The sequence below is a fragment of the Lampetra planeri genome, chromosome 39 (genome assembly GCF_965212315.1).
Source record: "Lampetra planeri chromosome 39, kcLamPlan1.2.h2, whole genome shotgun sequence".
Taxonomy (NCBI): domain Eukaryota; kingdom Metazoa; phylum Chordata; class Hyperoartia; order Petromyzontiformes; family Petromyzontidae; genus Lampetra; species Lampetra planeri.
In genome coordinates this window covers 8,386,185-8,408,038 of record NC_136145.1, presented here as the reverse complement: position 1 = coordinate 8,408,038, position 21,854 = coordinate 8,386,185, and the positions used below count along the sequence as shown (strand labels likewise).

At 46.0% G+C, this 21,854-nt stretch overlaps 2 protein-coding genes across 7 annotated transcripts in view; one reads left to right on the top strand and one right to left on the bottom strand.

The window, feature by feature from the left end:
• The window catches only part of C39H18orf54 (chromosome 39 C18orf54 homolog), a 41,842-nt gene extending 31,912 nt beyond the window's left edge, over nt 1–9,930 (top strand). Inside the window, exons 1-8 of one of the 4 annotated variants that reach the window (XM_078612762.1) lie at nt 65–258; nt 2,630–3,046; nt 3,746–4,633; nt 5,092–5,227; nt 6,798–6,888; nt 7,783–7,911; nt 8,441–8,514; nt 8,826–9,930. In XM_078612762.1, coding sequence (XP_078468888.1) covers nt 2,731–3,046; nt 3,746–4,633; nt 5,092–5,227; nt 6,798–6,888; nt 7,783–7,911; nt 8,441–8,514; nt 8,826–8,892 — 1,701 coding nt within the window. In that variant the 5' untranslated portion in view covers nt 65–258; nt 2,630–2,730 and the 3' untranslated portion in view covers nt 8,893–9,930. Of the gene's footprint in view, nt 1–64; nt 259–2,626; nt 3,047–3,745; nt 4,634–5,091; nt 5,228–6,781; nt 6,889–7,782; nt 7,912–8,440; nt 8,515–8,825 lie in introns of those variants that run through there. The other 3 variants (XM_078612761.1, XM_078612759.1, XM_078612763.1) reach the window with 3 other exon arrangements.
• Nucleotides 9,931–11,018: 1,088 nt separating this feature from the next.
• POLI (DNA polymerase iota) lies at nt 11,019–21,807 on the bottom strand. Of its 3 annotated transcripts, XM_078612756.1 has the most exons (10): nt 21,513–21,807; nt 21,298–21,417; nt 19,758–19,886; nt 18,048–18,212; nt 16,998–17,147; nt 16,001–16,237; nt 15,292–15,470; nt 14,332–14,423; nt 14,104–14,252; nt 11,019–13,669 (listed from the first exon to the last, which is right to left on the bottom strand). In XM_078612756.1, the coding sequence occupies exons 2-10, from the start codon at nt 21,398–21,400 to the stop codon at nt 12,633–12,635; spliced, it is 2,241 nt and encodes a 746-aa protein (XP_078468882.1). In that variant the 5' UTR covers nt 21,401–21,417; nt 21,513–21,807; the 3' UTR covers nt 11,019–12,632. The 3 variants fall into 3 exon arrangements, with proteins under 3 accessions (XP_078468882.1, XP_078468883.1, XP_078468884.1); XM_078612757.1 differs by having other exon boundaries at nt 14,104–14,240; nt 21,298–21,807; XM_078612758.1 differs by lacking the exon at nt 21,298–21,417.
• Between the last annotated feature and the right edge of the window lie 47 nt (nt 21,808–21,854).

Below are 21,854 nucleotides of genomic sequence, written 5' to 3'. Positions count from 1 at the left end.
TGTGGGTGTGGCCAACAGCGGCCGCTTCCCCGCCCACCCGCGGCCCCTCCCCGCAGGTTTCACTCAACCCTCAGTGCGCATGCGCGGGCCACGCGTCACGGACATCGTCTTCAGCTGCCGTTAGCGACGCGGGGATTGTGGCGGCAAAATTACTTTTAAAAGCTTCTCCGATTAACCGCGACCTTTAACTACCCTCACTGATACTCCACACGGATCCTCTGGACGGCGAGGCGAAGAAGACCAATGGAATAATCTCCGGTGAGAGACGGAGAGAGATGTGGGCAGGCGTGAGGACGCCGCGGGTTAAAGGGCGAGCCAGGTTGAACTTGTTGAGCGCAGAGTGAATGGGGTTTGCTTCACTCAACACGCGGCTTGGACACTTCGGCGTGCAAAGTGTCGTCTTGTTGTGCCGTGTAAAGGAGGAGGACATTCAGTAAATGTCGTCGGTTTGTTCATGGGAGTGTGTGGCACGGGAATGGACTGGGTACGACTTTCAATACTACAAGTTCTGCTCACATTGCACGCTAAGGGTTAGCACGGCGGTTATTAGTTATTGTTCATGTTAAAAGTAGTATTGGTTGTTAGACAATAATGTTTAGTGTTTGTAAGTGAATCATTACTTTCAATATTGTACAGTATAGCATTGTCATGCTGTGTGGCTCTAACGTGGTGAGCATCCGTGCAGCAATATTCAATTCGTGGTTGTAATGTACTTCTATTGCCCCTTACCATCAGTGCAGCAATATTCAGTTCCTGGTTGTAATGTACTTCTATTGCCCCTTACCATCAGTGCAGCAATATTCAGTTCGTGGTTGTAATGTACTTCTATTGCCCCTTACCATCAGTGCAGCAATATTCAGTTCGTGGTTGTAATGTACTTCTATTGCCCTTTACCATCAGTGCAGCAATGTTCAGTTCGTGGTTGTAATGTACTTCTATACCCCCCTGCCATTAGTGCAGAAATATTCAGTTCGTGGTTGTAATGTACTTCTATTGCCCCCTGCCATTAGTGCAGAAATATTCAGTTCGTGGTTGTAATGTACTTCTATTGCCCCCTGCCATCAGTGCAGCAATATTCAGTTCGTGGTTGTAATGTACTTCTATAGCCCCTTGCCATCAGTGCAGCAATATTCAGTTCGTGGTTGTAATGTACTTCTATTGCCCCCTGCCATCAGTGCAGCAATATTCAGTTCGTGGTTGTAATGTACTTATATTGCCCCCTGCCATCAGTGCAGCAATATTCAGTTCGTGGTTGTAATGTACTTATATTGCCCCCTGCCTGCCATCAGTGCAGCAATATTCAGTTCGTGGTTGTAATGTACTTCTATTGCCCCCTGCCATCAGTGCAGCAATATTCAGTTCGTGGTTGTAATGTACTTCTATTGCCCCCTGCCATCAGTGCAGCAATATTCAGTTCGTGGTTGTAATGTACTTCTATTGCCCCCTGCCATCAGTGCAGCAATATTCAGTTCGTGGTTGTAATGTACTTCTATTGCCCCCTGCCATCAATGCAGCAATATTCAGTTCGTGGTTGTAATGTACTTCTATTGCCCCCTGCCATCAGTGCAGCAATATTCACTTCGTGGTTGTAATGTACTTCTATTGCCCCCTGCCATCAGTGCAGCAATATTCAGTTCGTGGTTGTAATGTTCTTCTATTGCCCCCTGCCATCAGTGCAGCAATATTCAGTTCGTGGTTGTAATGTACTTCTATTGCCCCCTGCCATCAGTGCAGCAATATTCAGTTCGTGGTTGTAATGTACTTCTATTGTCCCCTGCCATCAGTGCAGCAATATTCAGTTCGTGGTTGTAATGTACTTCTATTGCCCCCTTGCCATCAGTGCAGCAATATTCAGTTCGTGGTTGTAATGTACTTCCATGGCCCCCTGCCATCAGTGCAGCAATATTCAGTTCGTGGTTGTAATGTACTTCTATTGCCCCCTTGCCATCAGTGCAGCAATATTCAGTTCGTGGTTGTAATGTACTTCTATTGCCCCCTTGCCATCAGTGCAGCAATATTCAGTTCGTGGTTGTAATGCTCTTCTATACCCCTCTGCCATCACCAAACTCACACTGACCAGCGTGGTGAAGTATGGTTAATAACCTCTCCCCCTGGGAGCTGCATTGCATGGGACAGCTCTCAGCCAGCAATGGATTGACAAAGGAGCTGTACTACTCTTTCGCACCGTACAAAGCCAACCGTGCTATACGGAGGTGCGAATAGCACGGTTTTAATATAAGTAGTCATACTACGATTCATTGTAGTATTAGTAGTATGGTAATTTGTTGATATGTAGGTATGCATGCCAAACGTTAACCAATGTTAAATGTTAAGCCTTCTCTTTTTAATACATAGTGTTTTAAATATGGAGTTGTCTCCAGCTAATTCTTAAATGTATATCATTCATAAAGTAGTAGTAGGCAGGTAGTGCATTTGTGACATTTCAATTGTACATAGAGCTTGCAGGTGTGATGATGGAAACCATGGGAAAGGCAGGATTTTTTGTTGAAAAAAGGCCAACAGCCACAGTAGCTTAAGAGACCTAACGCTGATGCTGCTAACGCGAAGTGGCCGACACTGACCGATGCGATCACGTTGTGACGTCGGACCCACTTTCCGCACACAGCAGCTCGTCATGGTGCCCCCCATACCAGGACCAGCGGTGCCCTGGTAGCCACAGCCATTCCTCTCCCTGGCCCCATCCGGTACGGGCATCCCAAATCGTACAAAATGTACAGCAACGGTGGTGAGACAAGCAGCCCTTCGGGCGACAGCACGGTGACGGACCTCTTCACAAGCCCCCGCGGCAGCCTGGGCAGCTCGCTGCTCCGGACCGGAAGCGGGGGCTACCGCAGCCCAGTGGTGTACGGAGAGCGCTGCTACTCGTCGGCGAGCGATGCGCTGGACGCCTACATCGAGGACTTTGAGCAGAGCGGAATCTGTGCGTCACCGCCACCCAGGAAGCTGTACGTGCAGAGCACAGCGCCACGCAGCATGGCGGAGCGGAGACGCGTGGAGGACAGGAGGATGCGCAGTGTGGATGAGGGTGGGTTGTGCCTCTCGCCACGCGAGGAATCGCTCCGTGGTGCTTGCGTTCGAGTGGCTATCGAGTGTGCAGGCGGTGCAATGGTATCGAAGCTAGTTGACTGGAGGGGTTAAGGCACCGAACTACGAAGAGGGGGATAATTGGAGAGGAGAGCGTCATTTCTTTGCTTGTACTGGGTGCTTGCCAAGTATGCTATGCTATCATGAATTTAATGTAATTCCTCTAGAAAAGAACCCTTAATGAGGTCTAAAGAGACATTTTCGTGAGAGTCCCACACTGGGATGCTTAGCAAATGCCATTAATGAGTTAATTTTATGTCAGAGAAAACTATCCACAGTAAGCACACGCATATGAGAGGATAGCATAGGTCTGAACAGATAGGTCCTTGCATGCATTTTTTTCTCCTGTCATCTTCCAGCAACTTGAAAGTTTGTGAAATCTAAGTGATCCTCCAACCTTTGTGTAAAAATTTGCAGATCCTAGACTGCACACATCTGAAGTTTAAACAGTAACAGCTCATGCACTGATTTATCCTATATTCTTGACTTTTTTCACAAACTCCACAAACGGATAACATCAATAGCTACTGATGGCGCAAAGTAAGGCAACATTGCAGGATTGCCTTTCAGGGGTCAAGAAATCTAGGGGAGAGCAAATTCATTCTGTACCAGTAAAATGTCTGTGGGTCTTACATTGCAGGTGGCACGCTGCTTGTGGAGGACCTCATTTCGGGCACGTGCAACCTCACTGCCACGCTGCGCTGCAGCGGGCGTGGCTCAGAGCCCGACGGTCAGAGTCTAACCACGGACCAGCTCCTAGCGGCGCCAGCTGACGGTTCGTCCATGTCCTTGCTTCGCTCGCCTGGCGCCCACCGAGGGCTCACGGTATCGCACAGAAGCAAGCGGTCATCTCTCGGGGTCACCGCGCACAGCCTCGGCGCATCATTGGTGAGGGGCAATAAGCCAACTGAACGGTTGACCTCAACAGCGAGAAGCAACAAGGCTCTGACGCCCAAAAAGACTTTATTTTCTAACCAGAAGAACGTTTTGTCATACGTACGGAGCAGTGAAGCAACGAGGCGTGAGCGCTTGCCGAGCGGCGGCGGCTGTGCGACAAGTACCTATCCTAGGTGGTTGACAAGCCAAAAGGATGAGCTGGATGTGTCGGGGATCACGAGCATCCCTGAGCTCAGGTACCCGGCCTGGCTGCGTGACTGCGACGTAGACTCCCAGACCAGCAGTCACGAGACGGATACCAGAACAAAGAGAGCAGGTGCTGCTAAGAGCCCGCAAAGCAGACCAAAGTACCCAGAGTGGCTCAAGGATTTGGACATCTCCGGCCTGACGAATGTAGCCAACGAGGAGCCCGTGTCAGAGAACCTTAGATCCCTGGCTCGTAATCACGAGCGACAAATCAAGGCCCTCGTGAGCGATGCTGTCGCGGAAGCATTTGGTTTGGCGGAAGACGCATCGACTGTCATCGATGATGAGGGAGAGCTCACAGTGCGGAGCGTCAGGGAGAACCCAGCGCTGCTGGAGCTGTTCCAGGCCAACTCGGCACAAAACACTAAACCACTCACGGAAACGGGTGAGCGCAAAGGAAGATGGTATTTACTGTGTTATACCATTAGCACAATAAATGTTTACAATATAAACTTATCATTATTTTACTTGGTAATCAATATGAATGGTAAAAATTAACAATTTACATCCCTTTGTTAATCCACTGCTGGATGAAGGCCTACCTATGCTATGTTGTTTCACCATGCTGGTCAGCGTGGGTTGGTGAAGGTGACCTGAAATCAATCTCAGATTACCAGGTCCTTAGCACAATGCATATATCACCATGCCACTGCTTCCACCGATATACACATACATTTTAAACAAAGTAGAAACCAAGCATGCATGTGTGTGTTTTTATATAGTCTGTATATAGCAGATGACATTTCATATCTTTTCAGGTACACATTCAGTCTTTTCTCACAGAGGCGGCTGAGCGGCCACCCATGTGGTTGTGACGTGCGATGCGTGATTCTTGATGCACAGCCTCATTGGAGGAGCTGCTGAGCAGGGCGCGCATGGCGTTGGACTCCCCCGGCTTGGAGACCCCCTCCCCGGGCAGCCTCAACACGGACATCTTCCTAGGGGCTGATCGTCCCTGGGAAAACCCCCCCACGCCCTTGTGAATTCCTCTTTATATTCACACTCACGCACAGCATAGAGGCTGCACCGCCTCTAAGTATGTCAGATTTTGAATGTTATAAGCTAAGCAGGTAAGCCTGGTTATTACTTGGATGGGAGACTATTTGGGAATACCATATATTCCACCATTGGAACCTCACCAATGGTGTAAATGCTTACCCCGAGCTCTCATACTCTGATGGTGCATTGTCTTTGAGTTGTGCGCCTTTTGCCGTCATCTGGTCCAACCCATGTTGAGACTAGGCTCTAAGGAAAGCTGTCTCGGGTGTGGACCAATCAACTTCAAGGACAGTGCATACATTATCAGAGTTATGTTTTTTGTTTTCATTATGACTGCAGGTATTGTGGTCTATTCAAACATGACTCCTTATAAAAAAAAGGTGTCAGTTTTGTTGCCAGATAGAAGGGTAAAAAAACAATTATTATAATACCATATATGATCGATTTTGGTTGCTAGGTAACCAGGACTTAGTAATACAGCAATGGAATCTTGAATCTATTTGCGGAGTTTTGCATTTTACTCCCTCTGTTTACACCGGGTTCTCCGGTTTCCTCTCGCATATCACTCGCTGATGAAATTTGCTAAATATCACTGCCAAACCCTCCTGAAACTTGGTGATATTTTTCTGGCTTCCACCATGATAATAAGTAATTTCCACCCTCAGTTGAGGGCTGCCGATGGAGATGAGCCCAGCCCCTATGCTCATTCGAGCAGGGATCCACTTTAATTGGCCTCATCCATGGAAAATGTTCAACTAGGAAAAACTCCTGTGAGATTAAACATCTTGTTTTCACAGGTATTTTGGAGCATTTGACAGAGAAAGCGGCTGTAACAGATACAATTACACAATAATTGCAACACTGTTAAATCACAGAATAAACAAAACATTAACATTTGATATGCTCTAAGCCAAGAATCCCCAAACTGCTACCGACTGCTGCGAGACGTGTATCAATCCACCTGCCCCATTGATTTGTCACAATTCGAGGTTGCGATTCATCCATAAGAAGATTTGTGTTACTTTGTGGTGAATGCAGTCACTGCAAGGGTTATATGAACCCGTTATTCAGTAAAACCTTGGATTGCGAGCATAATTCGTTCCGGAAATGTGTTTGTAATCCAAAGCACTCGTATATCAGTTGTGATCACGTGACGCTCGGCAGACGAAGCGTATACACGTACTACTCGTATTGCAAGACCTCGCTCGTTTATCAAATTAATATTTATTTAAAAAATTTGCTCGTCTTGCAAAACACTCGCAGACCAAGTTACTCGCAATCCAAGGTTTTACTGTATATAACACATACGAATACAAAATAATCCATTACACAACTCGATACAATTGTCGTGAACATGATAATCGATTTTATTAAATTAATTGATCCATTGTGTTATGCATGTGTTTACCTATTTACCGTTCGTCCAATGCATATAATATGTATTCACCTAAGTTGTTTTTTATTGAAGAGAATTGCCAGATGTGGAACAGTGGCTATGGACGAATGAATGGTTCGTGAGCTCATGCTTTGCCAGTGTGTTCTCTCGGCAGTAAATTACCGGTCCACGTCCATTACGCTGACGACCCCAGCGAGGAGGGATTAGCATCGGCAGCTACCAGCTTTGACTCCAAGAGCCTGAAGGTAGAGAACAACAGCAATTATTGGTGATTTTAGGAAATGAATCAAGAAAAAAACCGAAAGAGGGTTTTATTTAGCAGTTACGTACCTAAGCGGTGTGCTTGGGGCTGTCTGATGTGCGTCCGAAGCTTTATTATTGAGAAAAAAAGTTCAAGTAACAATCGTGTGCCTCATGCCATTGTAGCATTCCAGTGAAATTACTTATGTAAATTTCACTCTGAACTCAATGCTCTGGTATCAAAGGGTGCCTGAATAGGCCAGGTCTACAAAGTGAGGTTTTATATTTCTCACTTTTTCACAGTATTATCCCAGTTGTGCTGTAGGCATCCTGTCTTGAAATGAAGTATCCTTTAAGATAGCTTGAGGGCATTGCAACCTGTCGTGCTAGAGAACGGCACATGGAAGTGAATGGATAACCCTTCAAATTACCTGGTCTGCACAGTAGAGGGTAGCACTTTCATGGCAGTCCTTTAGTCATCCACTCTGCCACATAAGAGTAATTTTCATTGCAAGATAGTCAAACTAATATTGTCAGTCGCAGAGCTCTATTATTCATATCTGGATTCGAATTAACGAGGTCCATTTAGTAAAACTACACAAACTCTTAAAGCCTTGTGGCTAACAAACCTCGACATTGGCATTTAGCTCCTAAACATATTGCTGTTTTATCCAAATATATGCTGAACATATTTTACTTGATAGATTTTTTTGTGCAGTCATTGGTGACCGGGAAATACCGCCAACTTATTACACTTTAAAACCCACTAATCAGAGGTGACTGTTTGGATTTGAACCCAGGGTCTCCGCAGTGCCAGTTCAGAGCTCTGAGCCACCCAGCCACCTCCCCCAATAAACGAGATGTTTATTTGGTTGTGCTTTTGATGCATGCCGAGACAGGTTGAAACCACTGGCCTGACTGGGAGGCTCCACCCGGGCCCTGTGGAGGCATTAAAGCAAATGCTGTTCAGGCTGCAGAGCGTGCAGCTGGGGACACCTGCAGAGGACACTGGCAGTGCTGGCGCGCAGGTAAGAGAAGACGCACTGTCGAAGGTGTATGAGCCTGGCGAGTTCAAATGTTCTCCACCGCTATTGAAGAGTTCCCACAACCACACAAAATCTATCCTATCCATATTGCGGTAAACTCATGGCAGCCCTTTTGTCATTCATTGTCGGATAAGGGCCTTCCCACACCGTGCAGGTTGTGAAAGTTATTTAACCACACCTCACCATGCTGGCCAATGTGGCTTGGGGAAGGCAGGGAGCATTGATGCAGGAGTATCAAAGTACAGTAAAACAATATATTTTTCTGTACTGCCCTCTTCTGCCCACCACATAGCACAGTGGCAGTCTATAACTACCTACTTTGCATGGTGGTCACCCAGCAGAGCTTAGCTTCCGAAATTGTACAAGATCAGGCTAATTCTGGGTGACTTAGTTGTGGGTCTATGACAATACAGTACGGGGCAGAAAGTAATGTATTGCACACGTAGCCCATGCTGATGAGTGTTGTGCAGATCGCTCTGAACCTTTTTACATTCCCGTTTTGCTTTCCCAGATTATGGATGAGGCAGCATCTCAAGTTGACTTGCCTGAGTTTGAGTCGGTACCAGGTGGAATGTCTCTGCAAAGGTATTGTGTTCACGTTTCACTTTAAGCCATACATTTGACTTGCAGCTTAATTTTCTTAAATCATTATTGAAAAGTAGATACTATATTGGCTATTGTGATTGCATTTGTTGAATTATGACCTGTTCCACAGATAAAATGTTTCTTACTGGCAAGTCGGTTATTGTCAAATATTCTAACACCACTGCTAGACTTCCTTTTGTCAGACATCCTCTGTGCATCTTATGATCCACCCAGCCCATATATTAGCAGCAAACATGTATTCTGGCTGGCGAACTAAGTAATTTTCTCTCAATAATCGTGTCTCTTCTCAGGGCCCTGTACCACCTGTCACGTCTGAAAGAGCTGGTTGACACCATCAAGAAGAACAAGGATGGTTGACTACCCGTGATGTAGAAAGCCCAAAAGCATTTTATGGCGGTGGTCGAGGTTTGTCTTCAGAAGGATACGTTCGCTTGGTCCTCCTGCTAATTCATGGTTGTTAAACGTCAACGGTACCTCAGGAGCTGTGGTGTGAATCGCAATTACTTGTGAACTTGTGGGACCCATGGGGCACAGTAATTGCCCTGTTAATGGAAGTGCCACAACCAAGTATTGGAAAAATGTGAAGTTCGTTCAGGGTTGGAGTTGGTGAATGGTTGCAGCAGTATTTTGCACAGCAACGCCATACAGACTCAAACGTCACTTGAAAGAGCATGGATATGTGAACAATATTGTGAGCACAACTAAACCAATTGTGGTGTTAGCCATTTTGGAAGGAGCCTACTTTATTGGGAACATACATGCTAGTATTTGTGTAGTTATAAACATTTGGGAAATCGATGTAAAAGTACATTTGCTTATTTAGATTGCACTATACCTGTATTGCAACATTTTTGAACCTTTTACGTAATTTTTTATCAATAAACCAAAGTTGTATTTGTATATTGTATGTAACTCATGACTTGGATTGTTTTTATCACGTCTTGTTTAGCATGGTTGGCTATGTACGGTGCGAAAGAAATTCAATATACATTAAATATTTTCTGATATTTGAATGTTTTATACGGTACATGGAAATGTATTTTACAATAAATCTCAGACAAAGGCTTATACACATGGAAATGAAAATATTCAGCTATGATTTGTATTTCTCAAGTATTTCAAGGAAAGTCAGCGAGTCTCGTGACGTCTTCACATTTGGGGGTGATGATTGCGATGGATATCCAGCACTAACCTGCTTATATTCCTATAATATGTATGGTGAAATTGGGTATTCTGGGTGATTGGGTTTTAGGCCAAACACAGGCAGATGGTTGGGGATAGATGTTTTCAAGAATATATTAATATTTCATTGGCATGTACTATCTTACGATGATGTAAAGTTCAAAAACATGGTTGCTCATGAAGGGAATGGAATAAAAACTCAACTGTGCACAAGCATGGAGAATTAATACTTGGAATGCAATGCAAAGATCTGGCCATATGGCGTTTACTGGGCACAAGGCTTGCCAAACAACACATGAAATATGTTTATCAGGTACAGCTTCTGCATTATGAAAAAAATATCACTTCCTGAAGAAGTGCATTTTGCTTCTCCTGTCTTAGGTCACCGTCAAAATAAATTAGAGCAAATGTGAGTCGACTGACAGGCAGCATTTATACTTGTGTAGTGTCCTTCTGGCGTGTGTGGGTGCATGTGGGGAGGGATGGCGCGCTGTGCTATGAACCTGGCGACCCGAGTTCGATTCCAGCTCATAGCCAACACGAGTGACGATTATCTGAACCGGTCCTGGGCCTCCCCTCGGTCGACTTGGCCTCAAATGAGTACCTGGTGCGGTGTGTAAACATCGCCACTAGGGAGACAAAGGCGGTCGGGCATGGTGCTGGCCACCCACCCCCTCGTGTACCCTTCCAGCCTTCATGGGTGCTCGCTAACAGCACTTGCCCCTACAGTCTGTTAAGGCTATATGGGGGATCTTTGGTGTGCATCGCACACAGTCGGAGACGAGGTAGTTGCGGGAGGCATCGTCTCTCTTTATTATCTTGTTCACCCCAATCCGGCCGCCTCTCGACCATGCTGCCGTAGAGCCAGGCCTCAACACGACCCTGTCCGCGTTGCACCGATGGCGTCAACCGAGACGACCAACTACTGTGGCCACGCAATGATTGGGTGAAGGCGGTGGCAGCGACGACAGCGACGACGAGAAGAATCCACTCCCAGAACTGGCAGCCCAGAGCTCTCGCTCTCCGCTGCTTTTATTCTGACTCGGCGCGCCTCCCTTCTCGAACCCACCAGAGCGTTCCAGAGGCCTCCTTATGAGGTCTTCCGTGACCCTTGCCCCAATTCCTCTGCCCGGTCGGCACACGCGTATATATGCTCAACGGCGTGTGCGCAAACTGTCCACCTTAGTTGCTGCTGCTGGACAGCAGTCGGCGCTGTGTCATTACACTTGTATCAACACAATTACATAATCACATTTACAATTATACAAGAGCAGTTGTATGAAGAACGATTGCACTTAATATTGGTTATGTGCAGCAAGCATTGTCAGATTTATTATCAAGCAAGTAACATGACAAAGGCATCAAATAGCAAAAAGACAGTATTAAGTATAACATATAAAGTACCGAAGGCACTTAAACTTGATTATTTTCACAAACGACTAATGGCAACTGGTAATTACAGGCAAGACAGAGCAGTGACAAGTACATACAACTGCACGATCATACTGTTCAGTCACTGTCAATGGGTTTCTTATCTTAATGACCTTTACTCTTTGGTTCTTTCGGTTAAGTCACGTAGGTATAAAAATAAAAATATATGGCGTTTCGATCGCAATACAAGCGGTCGTCCTCAGGCGGAAAAAATAATTCGGCAGTGGAACTGCTGAACCGTTTCGATCGCAATACAAGTGGTCGTCCTCAGGTGGAAAAAATATTCAGCAGTGGAACTACTGAACCTGAATTATTTTTCCGCCTGATGACGACCGCTTGTGTTGCGATCGAAACGTCGTGATATATTATTTTTTGTTTTATTTTATTTTTCTACCTCCGTGATTTTACCGAAAGAACCAAAGAGTATGGATTCCTGCAGTCACAAAAGCTTAAAATCAAGATTAATGAGCTTTATATAGCGCTTTTAGAAGTAAAGAACCCATGTGCATGTACAGCCCTTTTGTCAATCCACTGCTGGATGAGGGCCTCCCCACACCATGTGTGTCATGAGGGTTATTTGACCTGACTTCATGCTGGTTAGTGCGATGGCTGTATCATGTCGTCTGCATGCCCAGCCACCGCATGCCCAAGCAGCTTTTGTTTGGCTGAATTGAGGCAGCTAAACGTAAAGGTGTCAAGATCGACGTCTGTGGAGGAGGCTCGTGAAAGGTGCTCCTGGGCAGCTGGATCAGCACGGGTGGTGCATCTGTCAACCCATGGAACCTGGGGCTGTCCCGTGACCTGCCAGCGAGCCTTCGACATCACGTGGCATGAAGGTGCACCTCGCCTGGCAAAAGCGTCATGGTGATGCCACTGCCACTTAGTGGCGAATGGCGATTTCAGTTGTTAGTAAATGTCGGGAGCATGGCTGTTGAACCATAGTACAGTATAATGGATTTTGCTGCGGTGCCATCTGCTAACGCCACATTCAAGTAGGCATTGGAAATCCACTTTATGGCTGTAATCAGTCCTGGTATCGACTACCTTGGTTGGCAAGACATCCCTGGGAAGTTTTTGTGTGTTTCTCTTGCCATAATTTAAACTAAGCCTTCAATATTTGCAATATTTTCTCTGAAACGTCACTGAATTTGCAAAACGTAAAGAGGACGTGGCTGAATGGTCAATGTCATGAGATCATCATAGCCAGTGTTTTTGACAACACCAAATTTTGCAATTACTCTCTTTTGCCAGATACCTCAAGTTTTGTACAATATATCCCCTATATTTATGGTCCATTCTTAAAGTATCCTATTATCTGGCTTCAGGTTTTCTCTATGGTTGCCTACCTCTTGATATCCATTCCAGTGCTCGACAATGCGATTAACTTGATACGCACACATAAACTCTACAGTCACAGTGTAGTATTTACAAGCCAAGCATGCACAGACCTAGCCATAACACGTGCCGGGTTTAACACGGACAACTCATGCCCTTTTGAAATATTTCAGAATGCCCTGCGGGCTCAGCGAGCCGCCCAATATCGCCGCTCCTGTCTCACCACTCTTTTGACAACCGGGTTGCGTGGAAATAGCCGGACCCCTCCATGATGCAAACAGCTCCTCCTGCAGCTCGGCGGGCAGCTGGGTGAACACCTGCGGGTCCACGTCTGCAGGCAGCGACCTCAACTCCGGGAGTTCCACTGCACGTGACCGCTCAGACGGACTGCGTGCTCCACTATCAGACGGTTCATGAGATGCCCCAGTGTGCTGATCGGTAGTGGATGAAACTGTCAAAACACTGTGGGTACTCATCGCGACTCCAAATGTAGTTTCTGCAATTGAAAAGTCTTCATCTGAGCCCAGATTCTCGCTTTCGAAATTTATTTCAGCTGTGCTTGCTGCCATGTTAGGTAAAATTACTCTTTTGGCAGTCACGTCCAACTGCTGTGCTGTTTGTGCTTCGTTTGTGCTGCTTTCTGAGACAGAACGCTGGAAGTCGGCGAGGACTTCTCTCCGTATGTTGGGCGGCAGGGCGTGGAAGACGCTTGCGTCTATCTCGGGAGGGAGGTCCGGCTCACTGACCTGGGTGTTCGCTGCAGTGCTGGACTTTGTTGGGGTGGATGAAGAAGTCCAAGCTGCTCCTGCCACTCTACTCGCAGAGCTCTCTTGAAAGATATCACGTAGAGTCTTTTGCCTTTTGTTGGGTCGACCGTGACCAGAGGTTTTCGGCACGCGATTATGAGTTCTCTTCACCCGAGGTTCGTCGTCTTTTTGTGCAAGACTAACCACAGGAACACGGAGCTTTACATCACTAGTAGATGCAGCCTGACTGAGGCTGTTTACTCCTGAGGTGAAGAAATCTCCGATGGATTTACTACAAACGGACTTGATTGCTGCCGCACCCAGCTTGGAGAAGCAGATGTTCAAGAGAGTCAGGTGGAATGGCTTTGCCACATCAATCATCTTGTGGAAAAGCTTAATCACCACTTCCAGAAGGGGCTCTATAACTTCCAAGACATCTCCTAATTGAAGAACATCAAGGGAAAACATTGCATATTTTAGTGTTTGTTTCTCTTAAACTTTACTTTTTACTTTCCAGAATGAAGAACCATGTTAGTTCCCATGAAGATATGATATCCCTTTTGCAAGCAGGGTCTGGGTACAAACTATATGGGGAAACATTTTTATTATTTTTTCTATTTTGGACAATTTTAGAATTTGAGGTGTGCTCAAGAAGCAGCACCCCATGGGTGAGCAAGTGAACTCATGCAAATGGGTTTTAGTGGTGAGCAGAAACAGTTTGTCACCTGGAGTAATAGGTTTTTACCCTTTCAACTGGTACAAAAACTGACACCTTTATACAAGGCATCATGTTTGCAATAACCACAACACAAGCAGTCAAAATGCAAACAAAAAGAAACAACTCTGATGATGATAATGATATGAAGTTTGTCACCTGCGTGGAAGCGGAGGAATAGGTGGGCCGGTACGGGACACTGGCGGCTCTCTCGGCTGAAGTAGCGCTCAATCCCCGGTGTGAAGCGGCGGAGGCTGAGCCTGACCGTCCCAGGAACGCGCCCGTCCTTCCGCAGCCTGGAAAGACAACTACCCATCAGTGTTTGCCAAGTGGCACCATGTACCAATTTGTAAATGTACTACGATTTTACAATTTTATTACAGTGACCTTGGCAGCAGGTTGCCTAGAAGCTCTCTCATCTTTTCCACAACCTCCTCCTTTGTTGAGGCCTTTTGGAAGGAGTCCTCATCGCTCAAAGACTGGAACGAAGCAAGAACATTGGCAATGACCAACAGGTTGTTGACAGTGACGAATGAACAGTTATTTAAATAAATGTAACACTAACAAGAGGACAGATAGGTTTAAGTACTTATGTCTAAGCTCATGGTGGATGCTCTAGTTGTGAAACTCATTTAGAGGCCCAAATATAAAGGCGCAAATTATTATGTACGTATATTGAACTTCTTTCGCACCATATGTACGTTGCCAACCGTGCTAATCGAAGGTTTGGGAAATGGTATATGCAATGCCCGACTGCACAATGCCAACTTAAATATTGGAAAAACCAGTGGCATAGTTGTCAATTGTACAAGTGCAGCAACTGCACCTCAGCCCATGGGTTTGAAGCCCATGTGCTCGGACTACTAATAAGGGAAGGCAGAGAGATGCCCTGTTGCATTCCTTGCACCAGCACCCATATCACCCATGCTACATTAATGGTAACAAGTATAACCCGTAAAAACAAAGTTTTTCACTATAAATCCTTTATATGCGTGGCGGCTAGAGTCCTCTCATCCTCTGGCTTGAGATGGCTGCCACCTATGGGTCAGATGATTGCATTGCACCATTAAGCAATTGGTAATTAAATATAATATTTTTATCCTAATAAGTGTAAAATTTTAGAAAAATTTTTTCACGAACATTAATTGTCACGCACAACGAGTCTGTGTGGAAAATGTCAGCTCTATTGGATCACGGGAAGTGGGTTAAAAAACGACCGAAAGATTTGCATGGTCGTAAGCAAGCAAGCAAACTTAATATAAAGGATTAAAAAAGGTGCCAAGCCATATGCTTGGCATATGGCTTGGCACCTTGAATGCTGCTGCTGCTGATGATTTCATAGTGAACCTGTGGGGGACCAGAGGGCAGCACGGGAGAGTTGTCCTCCCCACAGCTGAGATTCTTCACAAAGGTGGCCGTGGAGGAGCCCAGCGCTTTCTCCAGCACCTCGAGGGGACATGAGCGTAGCTCCTCCATGCTGCCGACACCCATAGCTTCCAGCCTCTGACTGGTCCTGTAGCCAATGCCTGTCGGGGATCCCGCACACGTCGCGTGCATATAGCAGCTGGCACGTTATCACCATCATTATGGAAGAGTCAGATACTTGTGAAGTGATAAGCGATATAAAATTCAAAACACCGTGGCACAGTGCATTCTCTTCACATTTGTCCACATTCACATCCACTGGTATATGATTATTTTCAGTTTTCAAGTGTGCATTTACGAATAGAGATGAAATACAAAGAAAAGTATTCTGTCGGTGTAAAAACAATGTCAGGTGTTCCAAAAAGTCACAAGGTTTAACGGTTCGAAATATTTGTGACGTATGAATTTGTACTTTCCATGCTGTACAGGACATTGGGCAACACAGCTTTACCACAACGTCCGATAATCAACCAGCTAAGCCACATTGTATCATGTCATTCCAAAGCCCTTTAAACTGTGATGGCGGTGTCTCTCCAATTTGTGATCAATGTAAAGGATAACAAAGCATTTACTTCATTACACAAAGCAAACCCGGCTCTCTCTTCTTTCGACCGATGGTGCGTTCCCCAACCTGTCAGCTGCTTGGGGTGGGTGAGGTGCCCGAGGAGGCTTGCCATGCCCTCGGGCAGCAGAACGGTCTGCTGGTTCGGCTTGTGTGCCGACCCTACCAACTTGGCCGCCAGCTTGTTGTGGGCGATCCCTGCACAGCTCGTCAGGCCCAGCCCGGACAAGAGGCAACCCCGTATCTCGGCTGCCAGCACTGAGCCCATGGCCAGCTGCACGTGGTGGGGAATGCTCGCGTCCAGGCCTGGGTCAGTCGGGAATCGAGCCAGAGAGAAAGTCATTCACTTCTTGCTGTCTTAGCTGTTCAACGTTAAGTTTTAATATTGTTTAACCAGGTGCGACTGCAAGAGACCAGGCCAGTCTCACGTGCAAGAGTGATCTGGGTCACCAAAATAAAAAAAAGCAAAACAAAATAATGAACAGCATCGAAGCAAATGGAAATCAGAGCTAAAAATATATATTTTACCATCCAACTACTCAACAAAGGCCTCACCCAATGCCGACCACTCTTCATCCTCCCTTACCACCACTTTATATATACTTTAACTTATATAATTGATCTATTTTATGTATTTATATTTAGTTATTTTCCTACCGTTCCGATACTTTGCACTCCTATCGTGTTTTGTATTGTTTGTTGTTGTAACTTTCTGACCGGCCCCTACTGGACATCTGAGAAAAAGAGCTTCCTAACTCATCGGATATGTCCATGGTAAATAAAGATTCTGATTCTAATTCGATATCCAGTGCACAGCTCCCTTTCTCCTGCCTTCAATTTGGCTTCCGTTCTATTGTTAATATTGCCCATCTGGCATCTGATATGTGAGCTAGATTCCCTTTTCCCTTTGTAGAATGCATCAGTTAGCCTTGTGTTATCACTCAAAATTTTCATTTTAAAGGTATGGCTAGGTAAACAAATGTCACGATTCGCTTTCATCCATTACAAGTTAGGTTGAATAAAGTAGTGGCATCATTGCTGGTAGAAGAGGGGGAGGGTGGCTCACTCAAGTCATCGTAGACGTGTCCCTCCACTCGGGGGGGCTCCTGGCAGGTCGCCCCTCGTCCCAGCCGCCTGTGCACCAGCTCAGTGACGTCCACGTAATTCTCATCGAATCCCAGCCTTTCCACCAGCGGGCTGAACCGCTCCAGCAGCTCTGGGGAGTTCCGACGGGTATGGTCACATGGTTAGTAACTCTTCGATTGTCCAAGGTCTGTTTACAAAGTGCCTGAAGATTGGGAGAGATGAAAACAAGTACCGAATACACACGGACTAATATGGATAGATAATTAGCATCAGCCATGGTCAATCCACTGATGGATGAAGGACTCCCCAATCTGCCACCATCTCTCATGACCCTGCAATATAATAATCCATCTAGCACCTGCACATGAGCTAATTTCATCGCTCCATCTATCATGGATGATGAAATCAGACTTCTAAGTGCCTGAGGATGAGTTTCAGGCTGCATTACTATTCGGGGACTAGATGTGACTATACTTCACCACGCTGGTCAGTGCGGGTTTGTGGAGCTCGCCTGACAACGGGAACACATCACTCACATTTAGGTGGACAGATAGCATTGAAAATGTAAACGAAACTATTTTTATTTGACTAGGTAAGGCCCACTGATCTATATAGCTCTTTTTCAAAAGCTACCTGGCAACAAATGATGGCCCAATCAAGTGGCTTATCATGTGGAAATTTATAACAGCCAAAAAAACGCATGTTTCTAAATGTGGAGGGAAAAACCGGAGAATCCGGAGAAAAATCCACGCGACCATGGCGAGAACATGCAAACTCCAAATTTCCAGGCATCACGGTCGGGATCTAACCCACGACCTCCTGTATACTTGGCGAGGAAGTTAACATCTCACCAGCGCAGTGCGACTCTCGCCACTGCGGTGAGAGGGGAAGACAGTGGACCGAACTCATGGTGAGTGGATTAGCTTCGTCATTGAGGTCACATATACTCTGCACTGAGTAATGAGCAACAGGGAGAGAATATACACAGAGGAGGGCAGTGCTGCATCTCCTTGCTGGTGATGACGCTCACCCGTCACCTGGTAGGACATCTCACGGTAGTGCGTGAGGTCCTCTCCGCTCACCAGCACCAGCCCGGGGCACTTCACCTGTGCCGCCTTCACGCTCATCATCTTGCAGACACCCATCGCCCGCGCCACATAGTTACACGTCACCAGCAGGTACTTCTGCTGGATCCCTGATGAGCAAGGAACAAGATATTTATTATGTTGTATTTATGTACTTAGCCTGTATATCCCGGGGTATTATGACTATGAGTTTAATTGATCCTTAAATGTGGAAAAAATACTTCAGTCAGGTGTGCTGCCACAGGGTGCTGTAGTCATGTCACTCGATTAGCGTTTTTTAAATGCAGGGCATGAAATCAGTGCTGTCATTAGACACACAGTAATGTCACTGTGTGTGTAATGATGTGCATGACCGTCATTTTCAAAAATCTGTTTTTATCAATAATACTTACTGTTCATGTCAGACACCTGAGGGCATACAAGACAACAGCTATGGCTTTTGGGCTGCACCTTACATTAAGCATGCTAACATGTTGGATGCAGCAATGGCAGACAACTTGAGTTCCTGTGGATTTGAATACAGCCCATCTCCCCGCATTCCCCAGCACTCGTGTATATGGTGTAGCAGACTGATGTAACGCGTGTCGGACAGTTGTTGGCAATTCCATTCCGCAATAGAGATGTGCTACCGATTTTAGGATTAATCCAGAAAATGTGAAAATCAGGCGTAATATTACATAATTTATGTGCTTGTGTAGTGACATCCCAGATGTCACTGCGTGGTGCCAGCCCTAGAGGGGCACGGCGTGCGATGTACTCGCATCGCGGACATCACGTGTGTAGCGACATCGTGAATGTCACTGATTAATGCCGTCTCTAGCGAGGCACGGCGTGCGGTGCATTGTCATCACGGACACCCCGTAGGTGGGTGTAGTACCAGCCTTAGAGGGGGCTCGGTGAGCGCTGGGATAGCGGTGACACCACGCGTGGCATGCAGTGCTGACTCCTACAGGAGGGAGTGTGAGAGTGTCAGCCATGGGATGAGGTTACCCTGGGCCATGGCTCTCTGGTTGACCCTGGAAGGCACGTGACGGGTAAGATCTACACAAGGGGCCCAGGCGGGGGCAAGGGGGTGGTCACGTGTCGGGGGAGAGATCCTACGGGAAGGGTCGAGAAATGACAAGAGGTTTCTCGAAGGTAGTCGTGGCCAAGGGCGGGGTCAGCCACGACCTGGGAGCATATAAACCAGGTCCCCACAGGGACCGGGGTGCTGCGTTGCCGTCATCATCTGAAGATCTACGATCTACGTCCAAGAGAAAAAGTCACCAACACGTGGACGAGGAACCAAGCCAGGGTCCTGTCCGTTCTAGCTACTCCCTGTAGCTAGCGTAGTTAGCCTGGTGGTCCCCCACCATAGGTTATCTGGTGAAGGGGCAATTACCCCTTTGTGTTAATGTGTTGGTGTAAATAAATATGTTTCCTCCAAGAAGTACGTCTGCGACTCAGTTGAATCCATTACACTTTTACCACGAAGTGATGTCCCATGGCATGGGGTGACGTCACCATTATGAGCATGTAGACATCTTACATTAGTGATTTCAATGATTTAGAATAAATCCTGAAATGATCCCAAATTGTCCTGAATGATCAGAAAATCTGAATCGTCTGTTTAATCCAAAACTCATCCCTATTCTCTATATGGGTGAAAAACCCACCGATTGGTTTGTCTCTTAGTTCTGGATTCCGGATCATTTCCACTTGGGCATAAAAGCAATCCATGTCCACGTGGATGATGACTCTACTTCCTAAGTTGGTGGCCACGGATCTCGGGAGAGACTTTGCACCTGTGAGCAGAGAATGACACAGGCAAGCAAATCAAACACATTTATCAATTTCACTGCCTTAAGATGAAAAGTATATAATAGGCAACGCTTTGGGCAATTGGAATTCATCATCACACATTTACGTGATACCGTTGACTTTTCACAGAACGGTACTCAATTTATTGGCCATATAAAGATCACGAGTAGAGTGGACCTTCTGAATTATTCAAACGCGCTGCCCGTATGCACAAATACACATGACAGAAGATGCTATGTGTACTATGAAGGGCCATTACCCGATAAACGATGCACATCATGTTTTCCTTTAAGCCCAGTTATTGTGCTTGAAAACCACTGCCGACGCTTCATCATAAAATAATGTTTACTTATGCAATTTGTACTTACTGTATTTACTTTGTTTTTATAAATGTATCTATTTTTAGTCACTTACTTACCTTTTCTTTATTTTGTACTCGTTTTTTGTATTGTTAAGTGCTGTAACTTGCTGACCCGCTCCTACTGGACATCTGTGAAAAAGGGCTTCATAGCTCCTCGGAAACCTCCAGTCTAAATAAAGATTCTGATGTCTAATTATAGAAGGGCAACTGGCCATACCATTACTTATATTCTTTTGTTAAGCAGTGTTCTTGACAAATGTGTCGAGTTTTACTTTGTTAGTTGTGCTTGCGCACCAATTCTAACGCAGTATCGCCAAACAATTGTAAAGGTGACATAAATAACTAATTCGGAGTGCAGGGCAACTTTTCACGGCAGGTGATTTATGTAACCTGCTTAAAAATTGTGATCACAAGACACTGCAAGAATTGACAGTGTCAAAAACATAGACAAGGTAGGCAAGCAGGGAGGTATGCAGGTAGGAAGTCTATGGAGATAGATTAAGATGCAACCTATTTATGTGCCCACATATAACGCATGCAATGACAGCATGGTCGGTTATGTACGGTGCGAAAGAAGTTCAACATACTGTACATACAGCCGTACTCCAGGCCGCTCAAAACTGTACTGCAATTTGTATTTACCCAGTAGGGCGGCAATGCATTTGAATTACATTCAGCTCGACTCAACCCATCGCATCTACATGGCCGCTAAAACGAGCACTACTTTGTGGGAAAGTTTAACAGTAGTTCAAGTTCATTTATTAGGTATAGCCAGAGGTGTGGACTCGAGTCATGTGACTTGGACTCGAGTCATGAATTTGATGACTTGCGACTCGACTTGGACTTGCATAACAATGACTTTGTCCCACCTCTGGGTATAGCCCTGTGAGCCATTCGGCTCTTGAGTCGGGTGCAACTGCAACAAACAGAAAACAAAAACATCTTAAACAGAAAATCCAAGTTTTTTTTTTTCAAAAAAAGTTGGTTCCTATGGATGACCGGTGCTCGTCGTGGGAACGTGGAAGGCACCGTACGTGAGTCGTTGGCGATGTTTTCTCTCCACTCCGTCTCGTCCTCCGAGGTGGCCCCCTCCTGCCCATCACACGGCACCTCGAGCTGCCCGCAGTGGCTCATCATGGCCAACGACTGCCACTCTGCGTGTTTTAAAGTTGTCCTTCACTTCTCCAGCGAGCAATGCAATGCGTTATATTATACAGTGTTATAACATCAGTGCATGGATATTACTCACGTTTAGTTCGGATTATTGATACAAAGTGGGTGTTCGCTCTGATACAGACGCAGAGTCGTAGTCTTTTGCAGACGTAAGCAGGTATTTAAGAATCCCACTTTAGACGCTTTGAAAAGCAACAATAACAGGAACAGTCATTGCTAGTTGCCCGTATCGGGGATCGAACCCGTGTCACCGAGCTGGGCGGCTTGAGCCATTTGCTTAAAGACAACAATAGCACAAAACAAACGATGGCACATCTTCCCGAACTCCGTAAGCGTGGATTTTCACCAACAAGACAATCTACCAATTTCGGAAGACGTCAGAGAGACAGACGGTAGATGTATTCTGGAAGATGGTAGA

Excerpts from the sequence above, each read along its gene's own strand:
- POLI (XM_078612756.1), bottom strand. The coding sequence starts at position 21,400 with ATGATGAGCCACTGCGGGCAGCTCGAGGTGCCGTGTGATGGGCAGGAG. Across the intron at positions 19,887-21,297 it reads AAACATCGCCAACGACTCAC|GTGCAAAGTCTCTCCCGAGA; the intron begins GTACGGTGCCTT and ends CTCTGCTCACAG. Across the intron at positions 13,670-14,103 it reads ATTCCTCCGCTTCCACGCAG|GAGATGTCTTGGAAGTTATA; the intron begins GTGACAAACTTC and ends TTCTTCAATTAG.